The 22,660-nt window shown below is 60.6% G+C and overlaps 6 protein-coding genes across 14 annotated transcripts; 4 read left to right on the forward strand and 2 right to left on the reverse strand.

The window, feature by feature from the left end:
* Positions 1 to 155: 155 nt before the first annotated feature.
* On the reverse strand, positions 156 to 3,055 carry TRPT1 (tRNA phosphotransferase 1). Its single transcript, XM_036860634.1, has 8 exons — positions 2,984 to 3,055; positions 2,540 to 2,623; positions 2,220 to 2,301; positions 1,175 to 1,344; positions 911 to 1,085; positions 648 to 704; positions 462 to 572; positions 156 to 332 (listed from the first exon to the last, which is right to left on the reverse strand). Exons 2-8 carry the CDS (start codon positions 2,612 to 2,614, stop codon positions 241 to 243), a joined length of 762 nt encoding a protein of 253 aa, XP_036716529.1. The 5' UTR covers positions 2,615 to 2,623; positions 2,984 to 3,055; the 3' UTR covers positions 156 to 240.
* A 19-nt stretch (positions 3,056 to 3,074) lies between these two features.
* Positions 3,075 to 6,188, forward strand: NUDT22 (nudix hydrolase 22). 2 transcript variants are annotated; one of them, XM_036860636.1, is made up of 6 exons: positions 3,075 to 3,116; positions 3,463 to 3,960; positions 4,307 to 4,405; positions 5,391 to 5,488; positions 5,627 to 5,720; positions 6,019 to 6,188. In XM_036860636.1, the coding sequence occupies exons 2-6, from the start codon at positions 3,481 to 3,483 to the stop codon at positions 6,118 to 6,120; spliced, it is 873 nt and encodes a 290-aa protein (XP_036716531.1). In that variant the 5' UTR covers positions 3,075 to 3,116; positions 3,463 to 3,480; the 3' UTR covers positions 6,121 to 6,188. The 2 variants fall into 2 exon arrangements, with proteins under 2 accessions (XP_036716531.1, XP_036716530.1); XM_036860635.1 differs by having other exon boundaries at positions 3,110 to 3,176.
* A 350-nt stretch (positions 6,189 to 6,538) lies between these two features.
* On the forward strand, positions 6,539 to 9,842 carry DNAJC4 (DnaJ heat shock protein family (Hsp40) member C4). The gene is made up of 8 exons (XM_036861371.1): positions 6,539 to 6,572; positions 6,758 to 6,765; positions 7,058 to 7,152; positions 7,821 to 7,911; positions 8,348 to 8,580; positions 8,665 to 8,829; positions 9,534 to 9,620; positions 9,712 to 9,842. The coding sequence occupies exons 1-8, from the start codon at positions 6,539 to 6,541 to the stop codon at positions 9,818 to 9,820; spliced, it is 822 nt and encodes a 273-aa protein (XP_036717266.1). The 3' UTR covers positions 9,821 to 9,842.
* A 531-nt stretch (positions 9,843 to 10,373) lies between these two features.
* VEGFB (vascular endothelial growth factor B) lies at positions 10,374 to 13,677 on the forward strand. 3 transcript variants are annotated; one of them, XM_036860637.1, is made up of 7 exons: positions 10,374 to 10,530; positions 11,095 to 11,137; positions 11,484 to 11,680; positions 11,847 to 11,920; positions 12,115 to 12,150; positions 12,392 to 12,627; positions 13,234 to 13,677. In XM_036860637.1, the coding sequence occupies exons 1-6, from the start codon at positions 10,471 to 10,473 to the stop codon at positions 12,603 to 12,605; spliced, it is 624 nt and encodes a 207-aa protein (XP_036716532.1). In that variant the 5' UTR covers positions 10,374 to 10,470; the 3' UTR covers positions 12,606 to 12,627; positions 13,234 to 13,677. The 3 variants fall into 3 exon arrangements, with proteins under 3 accessions (XP_036716532.1, XP_036716535.1, XP_036716533.1); XM_036860638.1 differs by having other exon boundaries at positions 10,375 to 10,530; positions 12,493 to 12,627; XM_036860640.1 differs by lacking the exon at positions 12,392 to 12,627.
* Positions 13,678 to 15,512: 1,835 nt separating this feature from the next.
* FKBP2 (FKBP prolyl isomerase 2) lies at positions 15,513 to 18,251 on the forward strand. Of its 6 annotated transcripts, none has more exons than XM_036861985.1 (6): positions 15,513 to 15,622; positions 16,869 to 17,037; positions 17,360 to 17,472; positions 17,592 to 17,638; positions 17,987 to 18,022; positions 18,112 to 18,251. In XM_036861985.1, the coding sequence occupies exons 1-6, from the start codon at positions 15,561 to 15,563 to the stop codon at positions 18,171 to 18,173; spliced, it is 489 nt and encodes a 162-aa protein (XP_036717880.1). In that variant the 5' UTR covers positions 15,513 to 15,560; the 3' UTR covers positions 18,174 to 18,251. The 6 variants fall into 6 exon arrangements, with proteins under 6 accessions (XP_036717880.1, XP_036717882.1, XP_036717884.1 ...); XM_036861987.1 differs by lacking the exon at positions 15,513 to 15,622 and adding an exon at positions 15,924 to 16,025; XM_036861989.1 differs by lacking the exon at positions 15,513 to 15,622 and adding an exon at positions 15,965 to 16,152.
* Positions 18,252 to 18,649: 398 nt separating this feature from the next.
* On the reverse strand, positions 18,650 to 20,982 carry PPP1R14B (protein phosphatase 1 regulatory inhibitor subunit 14B). The gene is given in 6 exon segments (XM_036861983.1): positions 18,650 to 18,990; positions 19,083 to 19,115; positions 19,430 to 19,513; positions 20,542 to 20,823; positions 20,825 to 20,931; positions 20,934 to 20,982. Coding segments are annotated over 6 exon segments (609 nt in total). The 5' UTR covers positions 20,968 to 20,982; the 3' UTR covers positions 18,650 to 18,921.
* Between the last annotated feature and the right edge of the window lie 1,678 nt (positions 20,983 to 22,660).

Below are 22,660 nucleotides of genomic sequence, written 5' to 3' on the forward strand. Positions count from 1 at the left end.
TGTGTAGACCAGGGACCTGGCTGGGCCAGACTCCACCATCCCCCAGGCTAGGGAGGGTGGGCTCTAGTTTGTACAGCACCCGCCCTTCCCTTGTGTAAGTGACCAAGACCAACACCCCTGACCTAGCTGTAGTCCCCGAGCACATGAGGAAGACTGGCTACAGCTACAGGACGATGACTCGTAGGTTCAGACTGGAGTTTCTCTTTTGTTATCTTTTTACATTTAAAAAAAATAAATATTTTATTGTTGGGTCATCCTTCTTCCTCTGGAGCTGTGCTTGGGGTCACTCTGACACTCTGTCTCTTCATTACCAGCCAAGGAGAGGGGCTTTCCTGAGAGAGGAAAGAGTTGGTTAGAGAAGGGAGAACTAAGTCATTCTGGGGTTGGGAGCTGGGAAAGAGGTGAGGGCAGAGGGCACAGGCTTCAGGCACAAAGAATAGGGGTGGGGTGGTGGTTCTTACGGGTAGGGCGTAGCTGCAGGGCCTCCTTGAAATACTTGGGAGGCAGGACGCCATCAGCGTTCCCTGGAGTCAGGATCACCCCATTAGCAGAGCGGAAGAAGGGGATTCCATCTGCAGACAGAGCCAGAGATGTGACTCATGCCCTCTCTGAAGGCCTGGGGCAATACCTGCTGTGTCCAGACTCACCTGCCAGGGCCAGGGGCCCGTTGATGAACACGGCCACTTCGCAATTTGGCCGCATGCCTGAGTAGACAATTGGAGCTGGGGTCTGGGGCGTCTGGATTGTAGTTATCAAACCTGGGTGGGCTGGGGTCCTGAGCTCATTGCGGTGCGGGTGGGGGGTTGCTCCTGCATGCAGGGCTTGGGCTGCCCCTGGACAAGAGGCTATGACCCTTGGAGGGGGACCTGGGAGGACAGAATGGGTGGGAGTAGCTTGGGGGGGCACTGACCACTGACCACACCAGGGTCCCCAGGCAGTCCCGCGGCCAGGTGGATGTGCGTCCTCCCCCGGCAGGACAGGCCCTTGAGCAGGATGGATGGCCAGTGCCGCCAGAATGTGCCATGGACGAGCATCAGGGGCAGGGCCTGCGGGGCCTCCAGGGGAATCAGCTCCAACTCAGGTACCTGGGATGGATGGGGGAATGGGCAGCAGTGAGACCCCCTCACAGACAGGGGTCTCACATGGCTCTCCCACTTGTCCCCTTAGCTCCCACCTGCAGGGAGTGACCCTGATTGGCCCGGATGAGAGGGCCGGCGCCGGGGTCCCCTGGCCGCAGGGCGAACCGCTGCTTTCCATTGGTGTTCACCACGCGCTGCACATCTTCAAATGAGAAGCTGCAGAACTGGGGCAGCTGCAGGAGGGTGCCCAGGGGCACAAAACCATCTGTGGGCAGGTAGAGTGGTCAGGAGCTGAACTTGCTCTGGCTTGGGCCAGAGTTAACAGGGGAAGCCACAGGCAACAAGAACAGAGCCTGTGTGACCTATAGAAAATCTGCCCTGGGACTTCCCTGGTGGCACAGTGGTTAAGAATCCGCCTGCCAATGCAGGGGACACGGGTTCGAGCCCTGGTCCAGGAAGATCTCACGTGCCGTGGAGCAACTAAGCCCATGCGCCACAACTACTGAGCCTGCACTCTAGAGTCCGCGAGCCACAACTACTGAGCCCGCGCGCCTAGAGCCCGTGCTCCGCAACAAGAGAAGCCACCGCAATGAGAAGCCCGCCCACCACAACGAAGAGTAGCCCCCACTCGCCGCAACTAGAGAAAGCCTGCACGCATCAACGAAGACCCAAGGCAGCCAAAAATTTAAAAAATAATTAAATTAAAAAAAAAAAAAAAGAAAGTCTCCCCTTTCTGAGCCTCAGTTTCTCAACTTATATGGGAATAGGATCTGCCTCATGGAGGGTCACAAAGATCAAGTGACCCTTTTAAGCACAGTACCCAGCCCAGAGTGGACGCTCAATAAACATCAGTTGCCCCAACACACCCGCAGTGCCCAGTCTTGGGATAAGTGTTTATTGGGCCACTGGGCTGGAGGTATCACCAGGCCTGGCCCAGATAGAGGCTCCTCTCCCAGTCTGCCCTGGACATGATACTGGGCTCTGGGCCTCGGTCTTCCCTATACACGGAAGGGATGTACCTTCTGTGCTGTTCCCATAGGACTGCGGTGGGAGCCATGAGGGAAGGCAGTCACAGACAGGCTCACACTGTTCCCTGGGCTCCAACCACTCCTGGGCCCAGCCTCTAAGATGCTCACTTACCAGCCCCCATGGGAAGCCCCAGCTTCAGGGCCCCGTGGCGCAGGGCATAGGACAGAGCCTTGGACAGTTGTACATCTCGGTCCTGAAAGAGCCCAGAGGTGGCCGTTAGTCCCCGTGGTGACCCTGCCCTGCTGCTCACCCTGAACTCAGCGATCTGCTGTAGGAGACCAGAGGGAGAGGTGTCCCTGTGCTCCCCGGGAACAGCACAATCCATCTGCCCCCACTCCCACCCCACCAGCATTTCCCAGGGAGCAGGACTCAGAGTCCCCCTCCCCTGCCCTCCCACATTAGGAGCAGGGGTGAGGGTGGAGGGGGCGCACCTGTTCCCGGGGTCTGTGAGCCCTTCTACCCTTGGGCCCTGCTGCTTCGTGCCTCCTTTCTCTAGAGGCGTTCATGGCCAAGACCTGTGGGGAGCAGTGAAATGTGGAGACTGTTAAGGACCTTCCCATGTCCCCACGCTGCCCAGAAAGTCACAAAGCCTCAGGATGTGAGAGCTGGGGGGAGGGGGATATTCAGATTTCTAAATTCACTTCCCACCCCTAACTCCCTGGTGCAGATAGGGAAACTGAGGCCCAGCAGGCAAGACTTGCCCAAGGTGACACTCTGTCAGCCACAGGGCCCAGGGGAGTCGAGCCCCAGCGACCCAGGCTCCTGGTCTGCCCCGCAAAGCGGGCCTGGGGAGGCGGGGCCGGCAACCAGGCTAACGGGGCAGAAATGTCTGGGCCGGCCAGAGAGACAGAGCCGGGACACACGGGAAGGCTCACCGACTCCGGGGCCCAGGCTGCTGACCCCGACGGGCCCTGACCGCCAGGACCGGCCAATGAGAAGCCGAGGAAGAAGGGGGCGGGTACTTCCGCTCCGGGGGAAAGAGGCGGAGCCTGCGAGGAGAGTAGGCAGGTGATTGCCGGCTGCAGCCTGGAGCTTCCGGACCCTGGGAAGGGTCCCGGCGCGTCAGGGGTTGGAGGCGGGACTTTTGGTTTGGGGAGGCAGAGGCATTAGGGGGTGACAGGACCCAAGACCTCTGGGTCGTAGGGATGCCCGGGAGTCTCAGGGATGTCTGGTAGCAGGAGCCTCGGAGCTCTTGCTGGGACGATAAGACATTTTACAGACGAGGGAGGGGTCACGGGGGTGCAGAAGGGCTAGGAGTACCCTCAGGAGGTTTGTGGCAGAGGGGGCCAGCTGTCGGGCCCAAGGGTGGCTGTGGGTCCCCCGGGGTGACAGGCCTGGCTGTGCCCTCCCCCAGAACTGCCCTATCCAGATCATGGACCCTGAGGTGTCCCTGCTGCTGCAGTGCCCCCCGGGGGGGCTGCCTGAGGAGCAGGTACGGGCTGAGCTGAGCGCTGCCTACGACCGTCGCCCACTGCCAGGAGGGGACAAGGCCATCACCGCAGTCTGGGAGAGCCGGCTTCAGGCCCAGCCCTGGCTCTTTGACGCCCCCAAGTTCCGCCTGCACTCTGCCACCCTGGTGCCCACTGGCTCGCCGGGGCCACAGCTGCACCTGTGCCTGGGCCTTACTTCCTATCGAGACTTCCTGGGCACCAACTGGGCCAGCTCAGCTGCCTGGCTGAGACAGCAGGGGGCCACCGACTGGGGTGACAAGCAAGCCTACCTGGCGGACCCCTTAGGGGTGGGCGCTGCACTGGCCACTGCTGACGACTTCCTTGTCTTCCTGCGCCGCTCTGGGCAGGTGGCTGAGGCAACTGGGCTAGTGGACGTGCCCGGTGGGCACCCTGAGCCTCAGGTGAGATGCCAGGCTGGACGCAAAGACCCAGAGAGCTCGGCTTTGTTTTCCTCATCCCTTAAAGGGGGAGTTGGCCTGGTGCTTATCCGAAAGTCTCTGCTCAGGGCAGCCTCTCAGCCTCCCTGCTGAATCCTGCCCCAGACCCATGGGAAGTTAGGGAATTGGGGGTGGGGGTAGGGACGGAGGACCTAGCTGGACCTGTGGTTTTCCATCTGGAAAAACAGGGCCTGGGTCAGGGGATCACCAAGGCTCTTACTCTGTGCCCAACCAGGCCCTCAGGGCCAGTGAGTGTGGGGAAAAGCAGGGCGGGAAGAGGGGAGCAGGGGCTGAGCCTGACCTCTTACAGGCCCTGTGCCCAGGTGACAGACCCCTGCACATCAACCTCCCTGGGGAGCTGGTGGTGCATGAGCTCTTCTCCAGTGTCCTTCAGGAGATCTGTGATGAGGTGAGCGAGAGGCAGGTGGGACAGAGTGGTGGGGAAGGAGGGAGGGGGTAGAACAATGCAGAATTTTACAGGTCCGGGATGGCAGGAGTGTCTGCAGGCATCTAGCTTTTTTTTTTTTTTTGGCTGCCTCACGTGGCTTGTGGGATCTTAGTTCCTTGACCAGGGACTGAACCCAGGCCCTTGGCAGTGAGAGTGTGGAGTCCTAATCACTGGACTGCCAGGGAATTCCCAGGCATCTGGCATTGAGCAAAGAGCTTGGCTTTGCAGCTAGGCACACTTGGAGTGGAATTCTGACCCTCATCTCTGTGTGCCTCGTCTCTGTGTTCCTCTTTACAATGGAGACAATAATAAATGTCTTGCCTACTCCCCCCAGGTTTGTTGAAAAGAGGAGTAAATGGGAGTCCCAATTACTTTTTTAAATTTTATTTATTTATTTTTGGCTGCGTTGGGTCTTCGTTGCTGTGCACAGGCTTTCTCTAGTTGAGGCAAGCGGGGGCTACTCTTCGTTGCGGTGCGTGGGCTTCTCATTGCAATGGCTTCTCTTGTTGCGGAGCACAGGCTCTAGGCGCATGGGCTTCAGTAGTTGTGGCATGCGGGCTCAGCAGTTGTGGCTCGTGGGCTCTAGAGCGCAGGCTCAGTAGTTGTGGCGCATGGGCTTAGCTGCTCCCCAGCATGTGGGATCTTCCCGGACCAGGGATCAAACCCGTGTCCCCTGCATTGGCAGGCTGATTCTTAACCACTGCGCCACCAGGGAAGCCCCCAATTACTAAACTGACTTCCCTAGGGTGACCCTGGGCTAACTGTTCAATCTCTCCCGTTGTGGTTTTCCTATGTGAAATGAACATGCCCAAGATCTGACATTCTGTGATTCTGGGCACTTGAATTACACACTGTAAAATGCTGTACAAGGGTAACATGCTGTTCTTCATTGAGAGGGGCAGGGATGTGGGCAGTGGGCACTGACAGGTGGTACCCCTGGCCCCAGGTGAACCTGCCACTGCTCACCCTGAGCCAGCCGCTGCTGTTGGGCATTGCCTGCAATGAGACCAGTGCCGGCCGTGCCAGTGCTGAGTTCTACGTCCAGTGAGTGAGCTCTGGGAGACAGGATCCTGGGTCCTGGAGTAGGTGGGTGGTTGAGCGGCATGGCTGAGGCAGCTGGGACTCCACAGGGACCTTCCAGGGTCTAAGCACTCACCAGGCCACTCTCACGTCCTTGTCCAGGTGCAGCCTGACTTCTGAGCAGGTGAGGAAGCACTACACGAATGGGGGACCTGAGGCCCACGAATCCACAGGAATCATCTTTGTGGAGACACAGGTTTGTGGTGGCAAAGTGTGTCTCATTTGGACAAGGAGCTGGGTTGGGGCTTGCAGAGGCCTGGTGATGCATGTCTGTCTCCTGGGCCTGGGTCAGAGGGGCCTCCCAAATCTCTCAGAGCTTCCCTCCAGAGGCACAAGGCCTCATTGGGGATGCCCTCAGCCCAAGGGAGAGGGCCAGGGACCTGTTCAGCCCCCCAGCATGTCTCCCTAGAGGGCTCTGAGGCTCAGGAACTGTGGGCACAGCTCCTGCAAGAAACCCGAGGTCGGAATGTTTGGGTCTCACTGTCTCCCCACAGAGTGTGAGGAGGTTGCAGGAGACTGAAATGTGGGCCGAGCTCTGCCCCTCAGCCAAAGGCGCCATCTTCCTCTACAACAAAGTCCAGGAAAGTTCCACCTAAGTCTCCCTGAAGTCCCCAGCCCTATCACCACAGCTTGGAAGACAATAAAGGACTTTATTCTTGGATTCCGTTGGCGTCTGCTGTTTCTGTGAGACAGAGAGGGGCTGCTGGGAGAGCCCGGGGTGGGTGAGAGCGACAGGACAAGTGACTTGGGGGTAAAAAAGGCCCAGCCTCAGTTTTCCCCTCTGTAAGCTGAGGGCTGTGCCCCCTTGCCAGGCTCCGGTGAAGTTCCAGGCCGATTATGGGGTGGAAACTGCTTTGTGAAACGCGTCTCGCTGCAGAGCGGAATAACAGCCATGTCCGAGGGAACAGGGCAACGGGGGCTGAGCCGAAAGCCTCACTGAGGGTCAGGCCCCGTGCAGCCGCCTCCCCAGCTGGGCGCTGGCGCCTTTCTGCAAGTCCCCGGGCTGCTGTCTCGATGGGTGGGTCCGAGGCGTCAAAGGCCAATGGATGTGCGGGGGCGGGGCTTCGCCGCTGGTCCGCACCTTCAGGCCCGTGGGCGTGGTCTGGGTGCCTAAGCCAATGAGAGTGTGGACGCGGGGCCTGAATAGGAGCAGGAAACGGCGGCTGCCGAGGGGTCCGTGAGTGAAGCGGGGGCGGGGCTTGGTGTGGCTCTTCCTGCACCCCGCCCCCCGAGCTCCCAGGGTGGGAAGGGGGTTCCGGCGTCCCGGGGATGGTTGTACAGACACCGAGCACAGTTGTGGAGCGGGGCCCTGGACGCCCGGTCAGAGGCGGGGACAGGGCCAGGACACTGGGGTCTGGTCTTCAGCAGGGAGGTTCCACCCGCCCCTGAGTCCCCCAGGCCTGCTTCAGTTTTCCTTTGCATCTCAACGGGGCCAGGCCCCTTCCCTCTGCCCCCAACCCCCACCCCTCATCCCCGCTGCAGTGGTTGAAGTCTGCTCCCATTCCCACTGTTCTTTGTGACCTCCTTCACCAGCTGCCCCGCCTGCCTTCATGCTGCCCCTGCGGCCTGCGCCGGCTGTGGCCCCACAGCCCTCCCACTCGGTTCTTCGCAGCGGCCGCCCGGCAGCGGTGAGTCGGGCGCCCGGAGCCGGGCCCGGTCGTTTCAGTAGGTTTTGTGGCTGGCCTGCCCATTCTAGGCCCTGCGCTAGGTGCCGGGATAGTCCTAGGTGCTGGATAGTCGTGATCTCCTTACTCTGCGTCAGGCGCCTTACAGTCTTGTCAGATTACCCTCACCTTCACTGCTGAGGGCACAGGATCAGAGATTAAAGGATGACCCCCAAGGTCATACAGAGAGTAAGTTAAGTGGCACATCTGGAATTGAGCCCAACCAAACCCAATGCACTTTCCACAACTCAGGTGGTTGTCAAGCATCGCTGTGCATAACCCAGGCGGGGTGTGGGGAGCTTACAAAACTGCAGATTCCTGGGCGCTGCTCTGGAGATTCTGATTTGCAGGAATGAGGTGGGCCTCAAGAATCTATTTTTTAAAACATGCTTTTCAGGCGTTTCTGATGCAAGGGGTCTGAAAACAACACTTTGAGACAATCTGATCTGCCCCTTACCTGGAACACTCAAAAAAGAAGGGATGATTTAGAGATCTCCCTTGGCACCTGCCTCAGCCCCCTCAGCATCTGGATGCTGAGTTGAAGGGTGTGGTCCAGGGGGGCTGGGACGGGCAGGGAAGGGGTATCCTCTGTGTTTTCCTTAGCCCCTGCAGGTTTGGGTCTCTCTCCACAGGTCTGGCCCCAGTAACTACTATGAACTGTTGGGGGTGCATCCTGGTGCCAGCGCTGAAGAAGTTAAACGAGCTTCTTCTCCAAGTCCAAAGAAGGTACCAGTGGTCTTAAGTGGAGAGGGGGAAGGGGAGTCTGAGCCAGATGGGTACGCTCCAAATTTCTCAGGAATGGAGCTGAGAGGCTCACTCTGGCTGGTGCACATTCCCTCAGCATTCATAGGGAGGGGGAGCTGCCCCAAGGGGAGAGATCTGGCCGGGTGGAAGGAAAGGCTGTGGGGCAGGAGCCAGGAGTCCTGTCTGATGGGCTGGGCTTGGTTCTCTTGACCTGCCTGCTCTTGAGAAAGCTGGGACCAGGGCATACAATCAGAGCCAGGCAGCAGGTGGGGAGGGCTTGAACAAGGGGAGGGGGCAGGAGTTTGTGCTTCCTGACTCTCTGGTCTTCTAGAGGGATGCGCAGGCCTGAGAGTGAGGGTCACTCCCCAGGGAGGGCCTTTGGGTATGATATGAGCCCTTGTGGGTGGATATTATCAGGATAGGTCATGGGAAGGGAGATGAGGGGAGTCCTGCCCCACCCCAGCTGCACCCTGACCGGGACCCCAGGAACCCAGCCCTGCACAGCCGCTTTGTGGAGCTGAGTGAAGCGTACCAAGTGCTGAGCCATGAGCAGAGCCGCCGCAGCTATGACCACCAGCTCCGCTCGGCAGCTTCCCCAAAGTGTCCAGGAACCACAGCCCATCCCAGGTCTGCTCATCAGGCACACAGGTACAGTAGTCCTGCCCCCAGCTTGCCACCCCCAAGTCTCCTGGGGAGCCCCATCTTTACACTGTCCCTTCTTCTACCTCCCAGCAGCTCCTGGGCACCCCCCAATGCAAAATACTGGGCCCAGTTTCATGAAGTGAGGCCGCAGGGACCAGAGTCAAGGCAGCAGCAGCACAAGCACAACCGGCGGGTGCTGGGGTACTGTCTACTGGTCATGCTGGCAGGCATGGGCCTGCACTATGTTGCCTTCAGGTGCACGTCCCCCTAGGGTGATGGGCAGAGGGCAGGAGGGTGGGTGAAGCCCAGTGTCAGCCATCCATCCATACCACCCCTGTGGCCTGCACCCTTGTGTCTCTCAAGCTAAGAACTACATGAAATAGGTCTCCTCCAGAGCCTCTTCTTATTTAGCAAAGGCAGCTCTGCACTAAGGGCTACTGTCATTTTCAGTTTTTTATAATTTGAATTTAAATCTTTGGTGCTGGTTGCCAGAGAGTGCTGGAGCCAACCAAAATCCTGCACAAGAAGGAAATGCATTGACCTGGGCCTCACCAGCAACTGTCTTCATTTGTTTGGCAGTTGCTGTTTTCCTGCCACCCTCTCATGCGTGCCATTGCCACTGAGGTTTGATAGCAAAGACACCTAAAGGCTGGTGCACACTGCTAGCAGTGTGCCTAGTTCAGTGATGGAGTTAGATGAACAAACCTTTCTAGTCGCCTTCAAGGACCTCCATGACAGAGCTGCTGTCACCATCTTCAGGACAGTCAGGGACCTGGGTCGCCATTAGGCCCTGGACAAGTCCCAGCTACTCTCTGCCCCTCTCCTCACCTAGCACAGGCAGTTAGCTGAGGTCCCCACAAGTGTAAAGCTGTGAGACCCTCAAGTGGGGTGGAGGGGGGTGGGACTTGGGGGACAGCGGGGATTGGGGATTCCCAGAGTCAGTTGTAACCCCCTTGCAGGAAGCTGGAGCAGATGCATCGTAGCTTCATGGATGAAAAGGATCGGATCATCACAGCCATCTACAATGACACTCGGGCCCGGGCCAGGTCTGTCCCAGCTCTTTCCTGCCCTCTCCTCACTGTCCTGGCACCACCCTCCAGGATCCCAGTCCCGACTACCAGGTGCTCTCCCCTGCAGGGCCAACAGAGCCAGGCCCCGGGAGGAGCAACGGCAGGGGCAGCAGCTGCAGCCACCACCCGGGCCTCCTCAAGGCCCCGGGATCGTGCCCCCCGGCCCCAGCCCCTGAGCGGCTCACCTTGGAGAGCTCACCTTGGATGGGGCCTGCGGTGTGCTCCCTTCTGGGACACCCCACTCCCCAAAACGCGTGCAATAAAGTGATTCTCAGAGCTCTTGTCTGGCTCGCTCCTACAGGCCCAGAGCCCCCGGCCCGGGCCCCGCCCTCCGGGTTCTGGCGGCGGCAACCCGGGAGCCCGGCCCCCTGGGCGGTGCGTCCCCTTTCCCCTGCTGCGGCAGGAGGTGGGGTGTGTGTAGAGGGGGCGGGCCCCGCCGGCGGCCTCGCCCCCCCTCCCCCACCCCGCCCCCGCCCCGCGGCCCGGTGGGGAGCGCGTGTCTGGGTCACATGAGCCGCCCGCCCGCCAGCCCGGGCCCGGCCCCCCGCCGCCCCCGCCGTCCCCGCCGTCCCCGCTGTCCCAGCCGCCCGCCGCCGCCACCACCGGCCGCCCGCCCGCCCGGCTCCTCCGGCCGCCGCCGCCGCTGCGCTGCGCTGCGCTGCCTGCGCCCAGGGCTCGGGAGGGGGCCGCGGAGGAGCCGCCCACCGCGCCCGGCCCCCGCCCGCCGCTCCCGGGCCCGCGCCATGGGGCTCTGGCTGCCGCCGCCCCCCGCGCCGCCGGGCTAGGGCGATGCGGGCGCCCCCGGCGCGCGGCCCCCGCGGGCACCATGAGCCCCCTGCTCCGCCGCCTGCTGCTCGCCGCGCTCCTGCAGCTGGCCCCCGCCCAGGTACGTGCGTCCGCGACAACCCGCTCGCCCGCCGTGCCCTCTCTCAAGGTTGGCGGAAGTGGGGAGGCGCGGAGCGGCCGGGTTCTCGGGGATCCGCGGGGTCGGGCCTCGGACGGGGGCGTCTCGGGAGCCCGGCCTGGGCATCCCTCGGGAGGTGTCCCTCCCCGCCCGCCCGCCGGCCCAACTCCGGGGCCACTCCCCCGCCCCACCCCGTCCCCAGGGCGCAGCCGGGGGCGGGGCCACCTCGGTGCCTGCAGGATGCGGTTCGGCGCTCACTGTGCCCCCTCCTGATCTGCGACCTCGAGAACAGGCCCGGTCCCCAGGCTTGGAGGTTCGACGCTGCCGGCAGAGCGTGCCTGGCGGGTTGTACCCAGGGCAGGGCCCAGGTCCCAGGTGGCCTGGAGAGGACAGGTAAAGCTAGAGTGGCCCCAGGAACAGAGTAGTCTGGAAAAATGTCGGAGATGAGTTTAGGCCTCCTGACTGCAAGGGCAGAGCCCTGGGGCCAGCGACAGGGGTAGCCCTTCCTGGAGTGCACCTTGGGTCCAGGTTTCTTCTCTCCTGCAGGGCCCGGTCTCCCAGCCTGATGCCCCTGGCCATCAGAAGAAAGGTAATAGTAACAATAGGAACTTTCTACTAGCCAGCACTAAGAATCTTTTCTTCCAGTCCTGATTCCAGACTCTGTGTATTCCTCACCTTGTGTAATCACACTCCTCTGTAAGATGCAAACTCTTATTCTGCCCATTTCACAGAAGAGGAGATTGAGGCAGGGGGGTTCCTGGGTTCTGGATGAACAGGGCAGGGAAGACAGATGGGGAGGGCAGAAGTGGGGGCTAGTGGAGGGTGGCTGTGACATGGGAACTAAGGAGAACAGCTTCTGGGCGCAGGGGTAGGGGAACCAGGGAGCAGCTGCAGGAAGCCCAGTGGGGACTTAACCCTTACGTATCTGCCCCCAGTGGTGTCATGGATAGACGTGTATGCTCGTGCCACCTGCCAGCCGCGGGAGGTGGTGGTGCCCCTGACCATGGAGCTCATGGGCACTGTGGCCAAGCAACTGGTGCCCAGCTGCGTGACGGTGCAGCGCTGTGGCGGCTGCTGCCCTGACGACGGCCTGGAGTGTGTGCCCACTGGGCAGCACCAAGTCCGAATGCAGGTATGGGGCAGGTGGAGCGTGCCTGGCTGGATGCTAGCGTTCTGGGGACTGAGAGGGTGGCAACCAGAGCCCTGGCTGGTGGGCAAGGTATTCTCATCTCTCCAGCCCATGGAGCGTCCCCTTCCTCTCTCTCTGACTGTCTCTCTCCCTGTTCTTCTGAGCACAGATCCTCATGATCCGGTACCCAAGCAGTCAGCTGGGGGAGATGTCCCTGGAAGAACACAGCCAGTGTGAATGCAGGTGCCAGCCAGGCCCCACTCCTGAGTTCGCAGAGACAAGGCTTGGGGGGGTGCTGGGTGTTGTGGTACACCATAGTGGGGACCAGGTTTCCAAGAGTATAGCCGGGCAGGCCTGGGATCTAGGGCAAGAGAGTAGGATGCTTGGCTTCCTGATCCTCTTTTTCCTTGTCTCTTTCTGTGTCTCTTACTTTTCAGACCAAAAAAACCTGAGAGTGCTGTGAAGCTGGACAGGTGAGTCTTGGGCTCTTGCTGAGGTGGGGTTGGAGCCCAGGCCCAGCACCCAGAATGTAATGTGTGGGTGGGGCAGGGGGTGTAAGAGTGTGTCAGGAAGTTGTGGTCCCCCGCCTTCTCCTCCCACTCGTGTCCCCCTCTCCCCTTTTCCTCTGCTCCCCAAGACTATATGCTCTTCCCCGACCCCAGCTCCCGGGGAGACTCTTACTTCTCACCCGAGACATGTTGCTTCTCCTCCTAGGGCTTCCACTCCCCACCACCGTCCCCAGCCCCGCTCTGTTCCGGGCTGGGACCCTGCCCCCGGAGCACCCTCCCCAGCTGACATCACCCATCCCACTCCAGCCCCAGGCCCCTCTGCCCACGCTGCCCCCAGCGCCGCCAGCGCCCTGACCCCCGGACCTGCCACTGCCGCTGCCGACGCCGCAGCTTCCTCCGTTGTCAAGGGCGGGGCTTAGAGCTCAACCCAGACACCTGCAGGTGAGGAGTCGGGTGTGGCGTCAAGGTGCCATCCTGGAGCAGGTCCCGGTGAGCCTGCTGGTGGGAGAAGAGCCAGGGAAGGGGAAGCTTTGAGTGTGCTGAACTATTGACCAAGCGCCTGCTGGCACTGGGGTCAGCATAAACAAGGCTCACATTCTGATGCGGGAGTCAGACACGAGGGCACATGATGCCAGCAGAGGATGTCAAGTCAAGAGCTGTGGTGAGGGGCACCTGACATCGTCTTTTGAGAGGTTAGAAATGTCCTGGAAGAGGTGACATCACCAGGTGTAGAAAAGAGAAAGACAGCCTTCCAGTTTGCAAAGTTCTGAGCCTTCCCAGAAACCCCTGTGGTAGAGTTTGTTCCACCTTATGTGCTCCGAGAGGCCAGGGGATGTAGTGGAACGCTGGTCCACCCTTGTCCAAGTTGCTTCTCACCACCCCTCCTTTCCACAGCGGGGCCCTGGGGTGGCGTCCTGTGGGCCAGGCCAGCTGGGGCTTCCCAGGAGTGTTAGTGGAGAATGAGGTTCACAGAAGGTAAGGGGGTGAGTCTAGAGGAGCAGGGGCTGAGCTGTGCCAGCATGAACAGACCCCTTCTTTCCTTCTCAGGTGCCGGAAGCTGCGAAGGTGATACATTGCTTTTCAGACTCGGTGGGGCCACTTGCCTCACAGGCCTGCCCAGAGGGGAACAAGAGGGCATCCTGGTGGGCACAGTCCAGTCCCCGAGACCTCAACCTGGGCGGAAGCTCCTCCAAGCCCTGGGCCTCTCAGAGGGCTTTCCAACTGCCCCTTGTCTCTCTGAGGCTGCCGTCCAACAACGTGGACAGAGTTGGGTGAAGAGACCTGGAGGCAGCACAAGGGGTCATGTACCATCTTGGGAGAGAACGGGGTCCCGGCTCAGTTTTTAACCACCTTGTGCAAGTGAGCATCTTACAACTGGCTCCTCCGTCCCCTCACTAAGAAGACCCTGGTCCTCTACAACAAAATGAGAGTTGGGCTTCAGTACAAGAACTGTGAACCCCAGTCCCGATAAAAGAGATAGAAGGAACTGTCCCTGCCTGTGTCACTGTTTGTCACCGTCCAGGCTGGCTGGTTTGGACATGAATGTCTGCGTCACACTGCCTCCTAGACATGGAGCTTGGAGGAGATGAGGCCCAAGGCCCCACAACAGGTCACAGAGCCAGAATCGTGCATCCTTCACGTTCATGTTGTGCTAACAGGCCCTGGGGAGTCCCTGCCCTTCTGCTCATTACAAGGGTTCCTTTCTGGAAGGAGAGGGCCAGTGAGCTTGAGGTGGGACCCAGATCTGCTGAATGACCTTGTTGTCACTGCCCCTCTCTTTCTGAGCCTCAGTTCCCACATGTGCACACGGAGGGAACAGATGATTACTGTGGTCTGGGCCCTTGGGCTCCAAGAAAGTTCGAGAGTCACGTAATAGGAAAGAACACCCATCTTCCCTGCCGGGTTACACTGTGTTTGCAGCTTTTTGCTCCCGGTAGCTTAACTCAAAGGTCACGCACCTGCTCTGCCCCCACCTCACTCCCACATCCCTGAAAGGGAGGCAGCACCAAAGGTCTGTGGTCGGTGGGCCCCACTCACCCCAACCACACAGTCTTCTCCACTCTCGCCTCCCTTGCACCTTGGGCTCCCCTCCCCAGGCGCTGCTTGGGACTCTCCTGACCTTTATCTGACCCAGCCCAAGCTCAGTGGCCAGCTTTCGGCCTGCAGCCTTCAGTGCCCCTGGGGCTGAGTGATGAGGGGGTGAACTGAAGGGCAACCTTGGGCACCAGTGCTTTGCCCCATCGAGACAGAACATTCATGGCAGAGGTTAAGCCAAAGCAGCTACCCTAATGGAGGCCTTCTCTGAAGTGTTAGATTAGAGGGTGGGGTAGTGATCTTGTTGGGCCCAAACCAAGAGTGGGGTTAAACCAGAAGAGGCAATTCCTGACAGTGAGTGCTACTTTCAAATCATTTTCTCAGCTATTCTGTCACCCAAAATGCCAGAGCTCAATTAGAGTGAGACAGATGAGGGTTAGGGACACTAGCTACCACCTCCCAAGCCCATTTAAGCCTGCCCAGCGTGCACACTGCTCCGTATGTGCCTTCTCGCCGAGTCCTCAATTCTGAGTGTTGTAATTATCTTCCTTTTTCAGTTGAGGAAATAGGCTCGAAAAGTCTGACTGACCTGGGGATTTGGCCTCAGGTCGGCTCTCTCCCTAACACTCAACTTAGGTTTAGCTGCCTCCCAACTGCAGGTTCATTACTTCAATGGACAGATGTTCACTCCTGGGTGCTGTGGTGCCTGGAAATAAGTCCGGTTGGGGAACGGACCCAGCCAGACCATTACAGTCATGATTCAGGGGTCATTGTACAGCAGGTAGAGGCAGGCCTGTACGCTCGGAGAGAAAAAAAGGAGAGCATTCGCCGTGGACCAGGGCCTGGCAGTGCACATCACTTGCAGCAATCCTACAGGGGCCCTGCGGGGTGGATGTTATCAAGCCCGAGTTACCAGGCCAAGGAACTTGCTCAAGGTCACACAGCTAGTCAATGAGTGGCAGACCCTGGATTCAAACCCAGGGCTCACTCTGAAACCAGGCTCTTTCCACAGTAACTGAGGATTGTGGATCCTGAAGAGGCTCAGGGGCAAACAGGAGAGCCGTGGGAGAGGGTGGGGGCGACATAAAATGGCGTCTCAAGACCCCCTCCGCGAACCCGCGCCCACCTGACCTTAATTTCACCTCGACCGGAAGTGCCTTCGGCCCTTTCAGAAGTCACTTTCACCTAACCTTATGGACTACAGAGCCACCGGACATGACGCATAAGTCACATGGCGGCGCGGGGGGCGGAGCTAGAGAAGGCCGCCCAGGCGGGCGTGTGGCCGCGGGTTTCGCACGGTCCAATGAGGGCGGGCGGCGTGGCCGGGTCTGGTGGCGACGATGACGCGCCTGCGCAGAGACTGCAGCACGACTGGGGTTGACTCCGGGGGCGCGGCGAGGAGGTGAGCGGGGGCCACAGCCCGGGCTGTGGGGAGCCGGGGTGCAAGGGGGCAGGCTGGATCAGGCGGGGCAGGAGCGGGCCGGGGCTCTGAGTGTCAACAAGGGATAGGTTACGAGGAAATTGAGGGTTGGGGTCAGAGCTGTCTGGGGATGCCGCAGGGGGAGGGTTCTCACGCCTCACGGGGCGGGGCTCCGGGAGTCGGGGCGGGACGTGGAACGGAGACGGGCGGGACCTCTGAGCTTGTGTCGGTGGAAGGCGGAGCTCCAGGGCGGGGGGCGGGGTTAGGACTGGTGAGGGACGGAGACCGGCCCTTGGAGGAGGAGCTGGAACAGGCGGAAGGAGAAGCCTCGGGTTTGGAGACCGAGGGGGAAGGAGCCCAGGCACCGGGGGCGCGGCCTCAGCCGGTGAGTGGCGTGGCTACAGTTCAGGAAAAAGGGTCTAGTCCTGTCGGGGGCGGGACTACAGGGCCGGGGGCGGAACCACGCCCTCTAAAGGGTGGGGCTAAGGAGCCCAGCGAAGGGGTAGGCCCAGGTAATGGCCCGGGGCGTCCACGCGGGGGCGGTCTCCGTGGTGGCCGTGCCTGGGGACGCGGTAGGCCGAAAACTCCCCCGGGAGAGGTGGTGTGGGTGGAGCGGGCTCGGCGGCCACCCGACACGGGGCCAGTGTGGGTGCCCCGCAGGCCCCCGAGGGCTCAGAGTTGGGGCGGCGCCTCGGGCGGAGGCACAGGACCAGCCTGGGGGGTACCCCCGGAGGACAGGGGCTCCCCGGAGCCACCCAGTGGCGACGTGTGGGTGCCTCGGGGCCGACCCCCTGCGGCAGCCGCAGAGGTGTGGGTGTGCTGGGCGGGAGGCAATTGGGTGTGGCGTGAATGGGGTCGCCCGGTTGGGGCAACTGCTGCGCAGCCAGATAAGGTTTGGACTTTGCGGAAAGGGACGGGGGGGAATTGAAGAGCAGAGCTGGGGACTGGGAGGGACGGAAGGGCAGGGGGTGAGCAAAGGGGCTGGACCCTGGCTGCTGTGGCCTCCCCTGACTCCCTCCCCCCGCTGCTGGGGTCCTCGGGCAAGCCCCCTTCTCACTGGACTGGTAAGTGTGGCCGCGGAGCCTGGGGGAGGGGGCGGTGACCCGGGACAAGGGGATCCCCAGGGGCAGGCAAGGTACGGTGGGGTGGAATCCTCCTGGTACCTGCCCGTATTCCATGCCCTCCCGTTCCTCTCCCCCGGTTGGTTGGTCGGGGTCTGTCCCCGCAGAAACATGAGGCTGAGCTGGGTCCTGACAGTATTGTCCATCTGCCTGAGTGCTCTGGTCACGGCCGCCGGGGCCGAGGGCAAACGGAAGCTGCAGATCGGAGTCAAGAAACGGGTAGACCACTGTCCCATCAAATCACGCAAAGGGGACGTCCTGCACATGCACTACACGGTGGGTGAGGGAGTGGAGCTTTTGTGGGTGGGTGGGCCTTCCGGGGACCAGAAAGGACTTGGGAGCCAGGTTTGTCTGCCAAAAGGTGGGTGACCCTTGGGCAAGTCTCATCTACTTTGCATGATCCTATCTTGCTCTTCACTGTCTAATCCCAACTGGCACCAGCAAGCAGTGCAATGTACTGTGAGCTGCCCAAGGTGCTGTCTCTTTCTAGGACTATGGCCGCCAGTGCTGTGGGCTGCCACCTTGATGGGAAGAGCACCTGGGGGTGGGGGTGTCAGAGCAGACCCTCCTCCTCACTGGCCTTCCCATGGTCTCACAGGGTAAGCTGGAAGATGGAACAGAGTTTGACAGCAGCCTGCCCCAGAACCAGCCCTTTGTCTTCTCCCTGGGCACGGGCCAGGTCATCAAGGGCTGGGACCAGGGGCTCCTAGGGTGAGTCGAGGGGCCATGGCTGTGGTCCAGGAGGTGAACTGTGGGAGGCAAGCTCCAGGTATGGGGTGGGGGCAGGGAGCCTGGGTGCTGCCACATGCTGAACATGTGTTGTCCTACAGGATGTGTGAGGGGGAAAAGCGGAAACTGGTGATCCCATCAGAGCTAGGTAAGAGGCCCTTCCTGAGTGGGGATAAGGAGTTCAGGGTTATATCTACGTAAGGGTGAAGACTGGTTCAGCCTCTGCATTGATCTCCACTCAATCCATTCAATACATGCCACTTCCAAGTCTAGTTGTGTCCAGCAGTGAGGACAGGGCAAGACCCTTGGGACGCTTGGCTCTGGTGCCCACTCTCTGCCCTCTACAAGACCTTTAGCAGCCCCCTCCCAAATCCATTACACCTTTTCCATTTCTGGCCTTGTGCTGGGATGGGCAGAGGCTTGGTTTCAGCCTCGTTGTCTGCAGAACACCTCACTCTGCCTGGCCACGGCTCACTTTCTTTGTGCATCTTTGCAGGGTACGGAGAGCGGGGAGCTCCCCCAAAGATTCCAGGTAATAAACCTTCCTGCCCCCCATCTCCTGCACCCATTCCATCTCCCTGTGGCCCTGGTTCTCATTCTGATCCCACTTCTCCCCTGCAGGAGGTGCAACCTTGGTGTTCGAGGTGGAGCTGCTCAAAATCGAGCGACGTTCAGAACTGTAGCCAAACTGGGGAGGGGTGGTGGAGAGGCCCCCATCAGGGACCAGACTGTTTAAAGAAAGAAAAAAACTTTAAAGCCCATGAAGTGAGACTGTGTTTGTCTGTGGGCCCTGGAGACTTAAGAAACCACAGCTTCAGCCTTCCCTCTCCCTCATCCTCCCCCCATCCCTCCCTCTCCTTTCCTGGTTGCAGAGCCTTGGGGTCTAGTAGGTTCAGTGGCATGGAGGTCATGATGGCCAAACCCTGGGTGACGTGGTGGCCCTTGTCCAGAGGGAAAAAGGAGTATTCCTGCCTGCCAGTAGCAACACGGCTCCTCCCCAACTCCCCAGCCACTTCCAGATCCTGGTCTGGGAGCCAGCACTGGGCTATCGCCATGGCTACGTGGCCCTCAGGAAGGCCTGCGGTCACCTGGGGAGAAGCTGAGCTGGCAGCAGTTGTAGAGCAGTGTGTCCCCCCCTAAAAGAAACCAGGCGAGCCTGTTAACTGCACCAAAGGCATATCCTAGCTTTATTAAAGGGCCCGCGCCGCAGTCAATATAAAAACACAAAAAGTCCCGTCAGTTTAATAATAATAAAAAACCCCAAAAATGGAAAACTGAGGGGGCAGGGAAGAGGCCCCTGGGCCAGGGGCACGGGGAGCACTGCGCATGGCACCAGGCCTGGCCGCAGGGCCCCCCGGTATTGCTGTTGCTACGAGGTTGCAGGGCAGCGATTGTCCTGTGGGAGCCACCGTTCACCTGGGTCGAGGACCCTTACTTCTTCTGGGGTGTGCTCAGCTTCTGCATGCCCCGGATCTTGTCCAGCAGGCCAGAGATGAAGGCCTGGAGGGAGGGAGGACATTAGGGAGACCAGAACCCAAGATGACAGGACCCCAGGCTCCTCACCCCACCCTCTGGGGAAACCACCTCCTTACCTCAGTGGGTTTGTAACAGTCAACCAGCAGCTCCTAATGGGGCATGGGGGAAAAGTATAACTATGAGTCTCTAGAACACGGGCCTAAAGTTCACCTATACCCTCTTCCAACGCACTGGGGCCACCCTGAGGCACAGGAGATGCCACAGCTACTGAACAGCTAGGCAAGTACCACTGGCCCTATTTGACGGAGCCAGAAGCTGAGCCCAGGAAGGTCACAGAACTGGCTGACTCAGACCAAAGAAGGCCTGGCTCCAGAGGCTTGCCTACCCACGGGGCAGTGCCTCCAGGCACCCCTCTATTCCCTGCTCCCCTGACCTGGCCCTGCTGCCCCCCAACCCCTCTCACCTTGACCCTGGCAGCTCGGGTATCATCGCTCTCCATGTCCAGGAGTTCATCCACGTCAATCTCCAGCTCCGGGATCTCCTCTTCCTGGGGTAGGGGTGGGGGAGGAGGGAGAGACAAGGGCGTGAGTTGGGAGAGAGGGTGTGAGAGGGGCTCTCTGGCTGAGGCCCCTGCCCTACTGCAGATGAGCCAGCCCTCTTGCCCAGCAGACAGCGGCAGCTGCTCCGAGGAGAAAACAGATCAGGCCTGTGCCAAGGCAAACTGCCCAATGAGGGGGGGAGCTTCCTGTCCCTGCCAGTTGGGCACCCTGGGTGCCAGACAGCTAGGGCTGGGGATCCTGGGCTGGGAACCCTGCAGATGTGTCTCCCCAACTTCCGGGCCCCCCATCTCAACCAGAGCACAGGTGGGGCCAGCTGTCCCAACTCATCACAGCCCCTTCCCCTCCCCCAAACACCTGTCACAGCTTCCCAGGAGTGAAGAGGAAGTGAAGGGTGAGGGGTCAGTGGGAAGGACCCAGGCCTGGTAAAGGGGGAACAAAGAGCCCATGCTTTGCTGAGGGAGGGGGTGCCTGCCACCCCTCCCCCCCCAGGAAGCATCTCTCCGGTCTGGAGTCAGCTGCATCCCAGGGCTGCACTAGGGTAGGCAGCACAGGGCAAGCCCACTCCTCCACCCTGCCCCCCGGGGACTGAGTCACCATTTGATCAAGGAAGGAGTCATAGGGTGGAGAACTAGAACCCAGAGAGTGGGCTACCCTACCCCCCATGGCAAGATGGAGCTCCAGGTTAGCCCATGAGAATAGGCAAGACCCGTACCACCACCACTCAGGCTAGCTAGCGCCTTTTAACCAGTCTAGGCTAGCAGGCAATAGGTAGATCTCCTTTCCCCGCCAGCCCAGACAATCTCCGAGTCTCCTGTCTAAGGCAGCAGATAAGAAAGGAGTGACTTAGGTCAGACAAGAAAGAACATACATTGAGGGCGGGGAGTACGGCGAGCTGGGGAGCGCGCGGAAGCGGAGCGCCCATTGACTCCGGGTGACAGGCGGGCTCAAGGTGGGGTTCCCAGGCGGCCCGAATCGGGACCGATTTTAGGGTGTCGGCGCAGGGTGGGGGACACACCTGGCAGTCGTAGAGGCGAGTGAGCTGCTCCAGGATCCACTCCTCCAGGTTGAGGCGCTTCCGTAGCTCCTTGCGGTCGTACTTGACCGTGACCTTCCCTTGGCGCCTCACTGGGCCCTCGTCGTCCGCGCCGCCAGGGCCCTCGCCTGCAGCCCCAGGGGGGCTCTGAAAGTAGACACGGGGCCCTGGGCCGCCACTCCCGGGTCCAGGGGCCGGAGCCGCCAACGCCGCGCCCCCTGCGGGGCCGCTGTCCGCCATGGCGGCCGCCGGGGCCACGTGCGCGCGTCGGGCCCCTCCCTGCGCCGCCGCCTCCGGGACGCCCGCCGGCTGGCTCCGGGCCGCTGGCTCGGGTTAGCTCGTGAGCTCGGCTCCGCACGGCTCCGCGGCGAGGGCGGCGGCGGGGGCGCCCGGGGGCAGCTGCAGCATGCGGAGCCCCCGGGCCTGGCCTGGCCGCGCCCCGCCCCCTCCCCGCCGATCCGCCCGCCCTTTGTCCCCCGCGGCCGCCGCCCGAGCCGCCGCAGCCGAAGCCGCTTTCTCTGTCTCGATCGCTTCCCCCGCCCCCCGACCACACCCCCTTAAAGGGACAGTCCTGCAGCAGGCCCCTCACCTCTACCCCGCCCCCGGGCAGGGGCTAGGAGAGGGTCTAGTACTTAGAGGTTTGGACCTAGCTGTCCGCTATCCCTTTTAACCTTCCTGCCCCAAGCCCAGGCGTTCGAAGCGTCCGGTAGCCGGATTTGCGCTCCTGCGGGGAACCTAGTGTTCTGACCTCACTGAAGCAAAAACAGGGGACGTCTGAGAATGTAGGGGTGTGGGCACTGTATACAGGACAGAGGTCCGAGGAAGAGACGTGGGAGCCCCCGACTTCTGGGTCCTCAGGCCCTTGGCCAGCGGGTAAAGAGCAGGCTTCTTCGCGCGGACGGACACGTGGGCCGGACGCCCGGGGGTGGAGGAGTGGAGAAGGCGGGCAGGCGCTGCCCAGGTCACCGGACGCCCTACTCGTCGGGGTTCCGCGCCCCCCATGATGGAGGCCTAGGTTGGGGGTGAGCTGAGCCATCCGGGCGGCCTGAAGGGCCAGACCCCAGGCAGCCACCGCCCACCCGCCAAGATGGCGGCGGGGGACGGAATTATGGGAAATGTAGTCCCCAGGGTCCGGCCCCCATGGCCGCCCCTCCTCTGGAGCGGAACCGGGTCCTGGAAGCGCAGAACTTGTTTGGAGCGCTCTCGTAGGGCTGGTCTCCACAGGGCGCGGTTCTCTGCACCCCGCAACCTCTGTGTGTACAAACTGAGGTGTAAAGAGCTGGGAAGTGGGGGAGCCGGTACTCACGATAATAAAGATAATAACAGCTGACCCTAATGAGAGTTCCTCCGGTCGGTTCCACATAGTCGGTTCCAGTGTGAGGGCACCTCCCTCGCTCTCCGGTAGATCCTCGCCCTGCGGCCTCCTCTGTCCTTCAGATCTCACAGGCGCCTTATCTGGCCCACCTCTCTTAAGCAGACCGTGCGTCTCATTCCCGCACCTGCTTTGATTTTCCATATTTTTAAATAGTGTCTCTCATTCATTTGTTCATTGTCTGTCTCCCATTTCTCAACTATGAGCTCCATGAGGCCGAGACCTGTCTGGACCTTGTTTACTGCTGATGCCCATGGCTGAGTGCGCCTGCTGGGCTTCAAACCCACATGCATCGTGCAAATTACCTGACTCTTGAACTCTCAGCACCTAGGTCAGACTCATAGTAGGTGTTCGATAACTATTGGTTGAACAAATGACCGAATGAAGGAATGAATGGCTTCTTCTGTGCATCCATTTCCTCTGAAGGCTGTGGCAAAGATTAAATAGGAAAGTGCATGGAAGATTCAAGGACTGAACCACAGGGGTTAAGTCACACAGCCAGATAGAGATGGAGCTCAGCTTGTATACCCAGGTCCCCTGACACAAAATCACTACTCATACCACTGCACAAGGCTGTGGAGCTCTGTTTGGGATACTTCCACAGACAGCAGGCTCACCCTCTGCAGTCCCAACCAGAGTCTCAGGGTCTGAGAGGCAGTAAGTCCCAACCCCTCACAGACACCCTCTCTCTGGATGCCAGAGAAGTCCTCTGCAGTAGGTGGAGTTCAG

The sequence above is a fragment of the Balaenoptera musculus genome, chromosome 8, assembly GCF_009873245.2.
Source record: "Balaenoptera musculus isolate JJ_BM4_2016_0621 chromosome 8, mBalMus1.pri.v3, whole genome shotgun sequence".
Classification (NCBI taxonomy): Eukaryota; Metazoa; Chordata; class Mammalia; order Artiodactyla; family Balaenopteridae; genus Balaenoptera; species Balaenoptera musculus.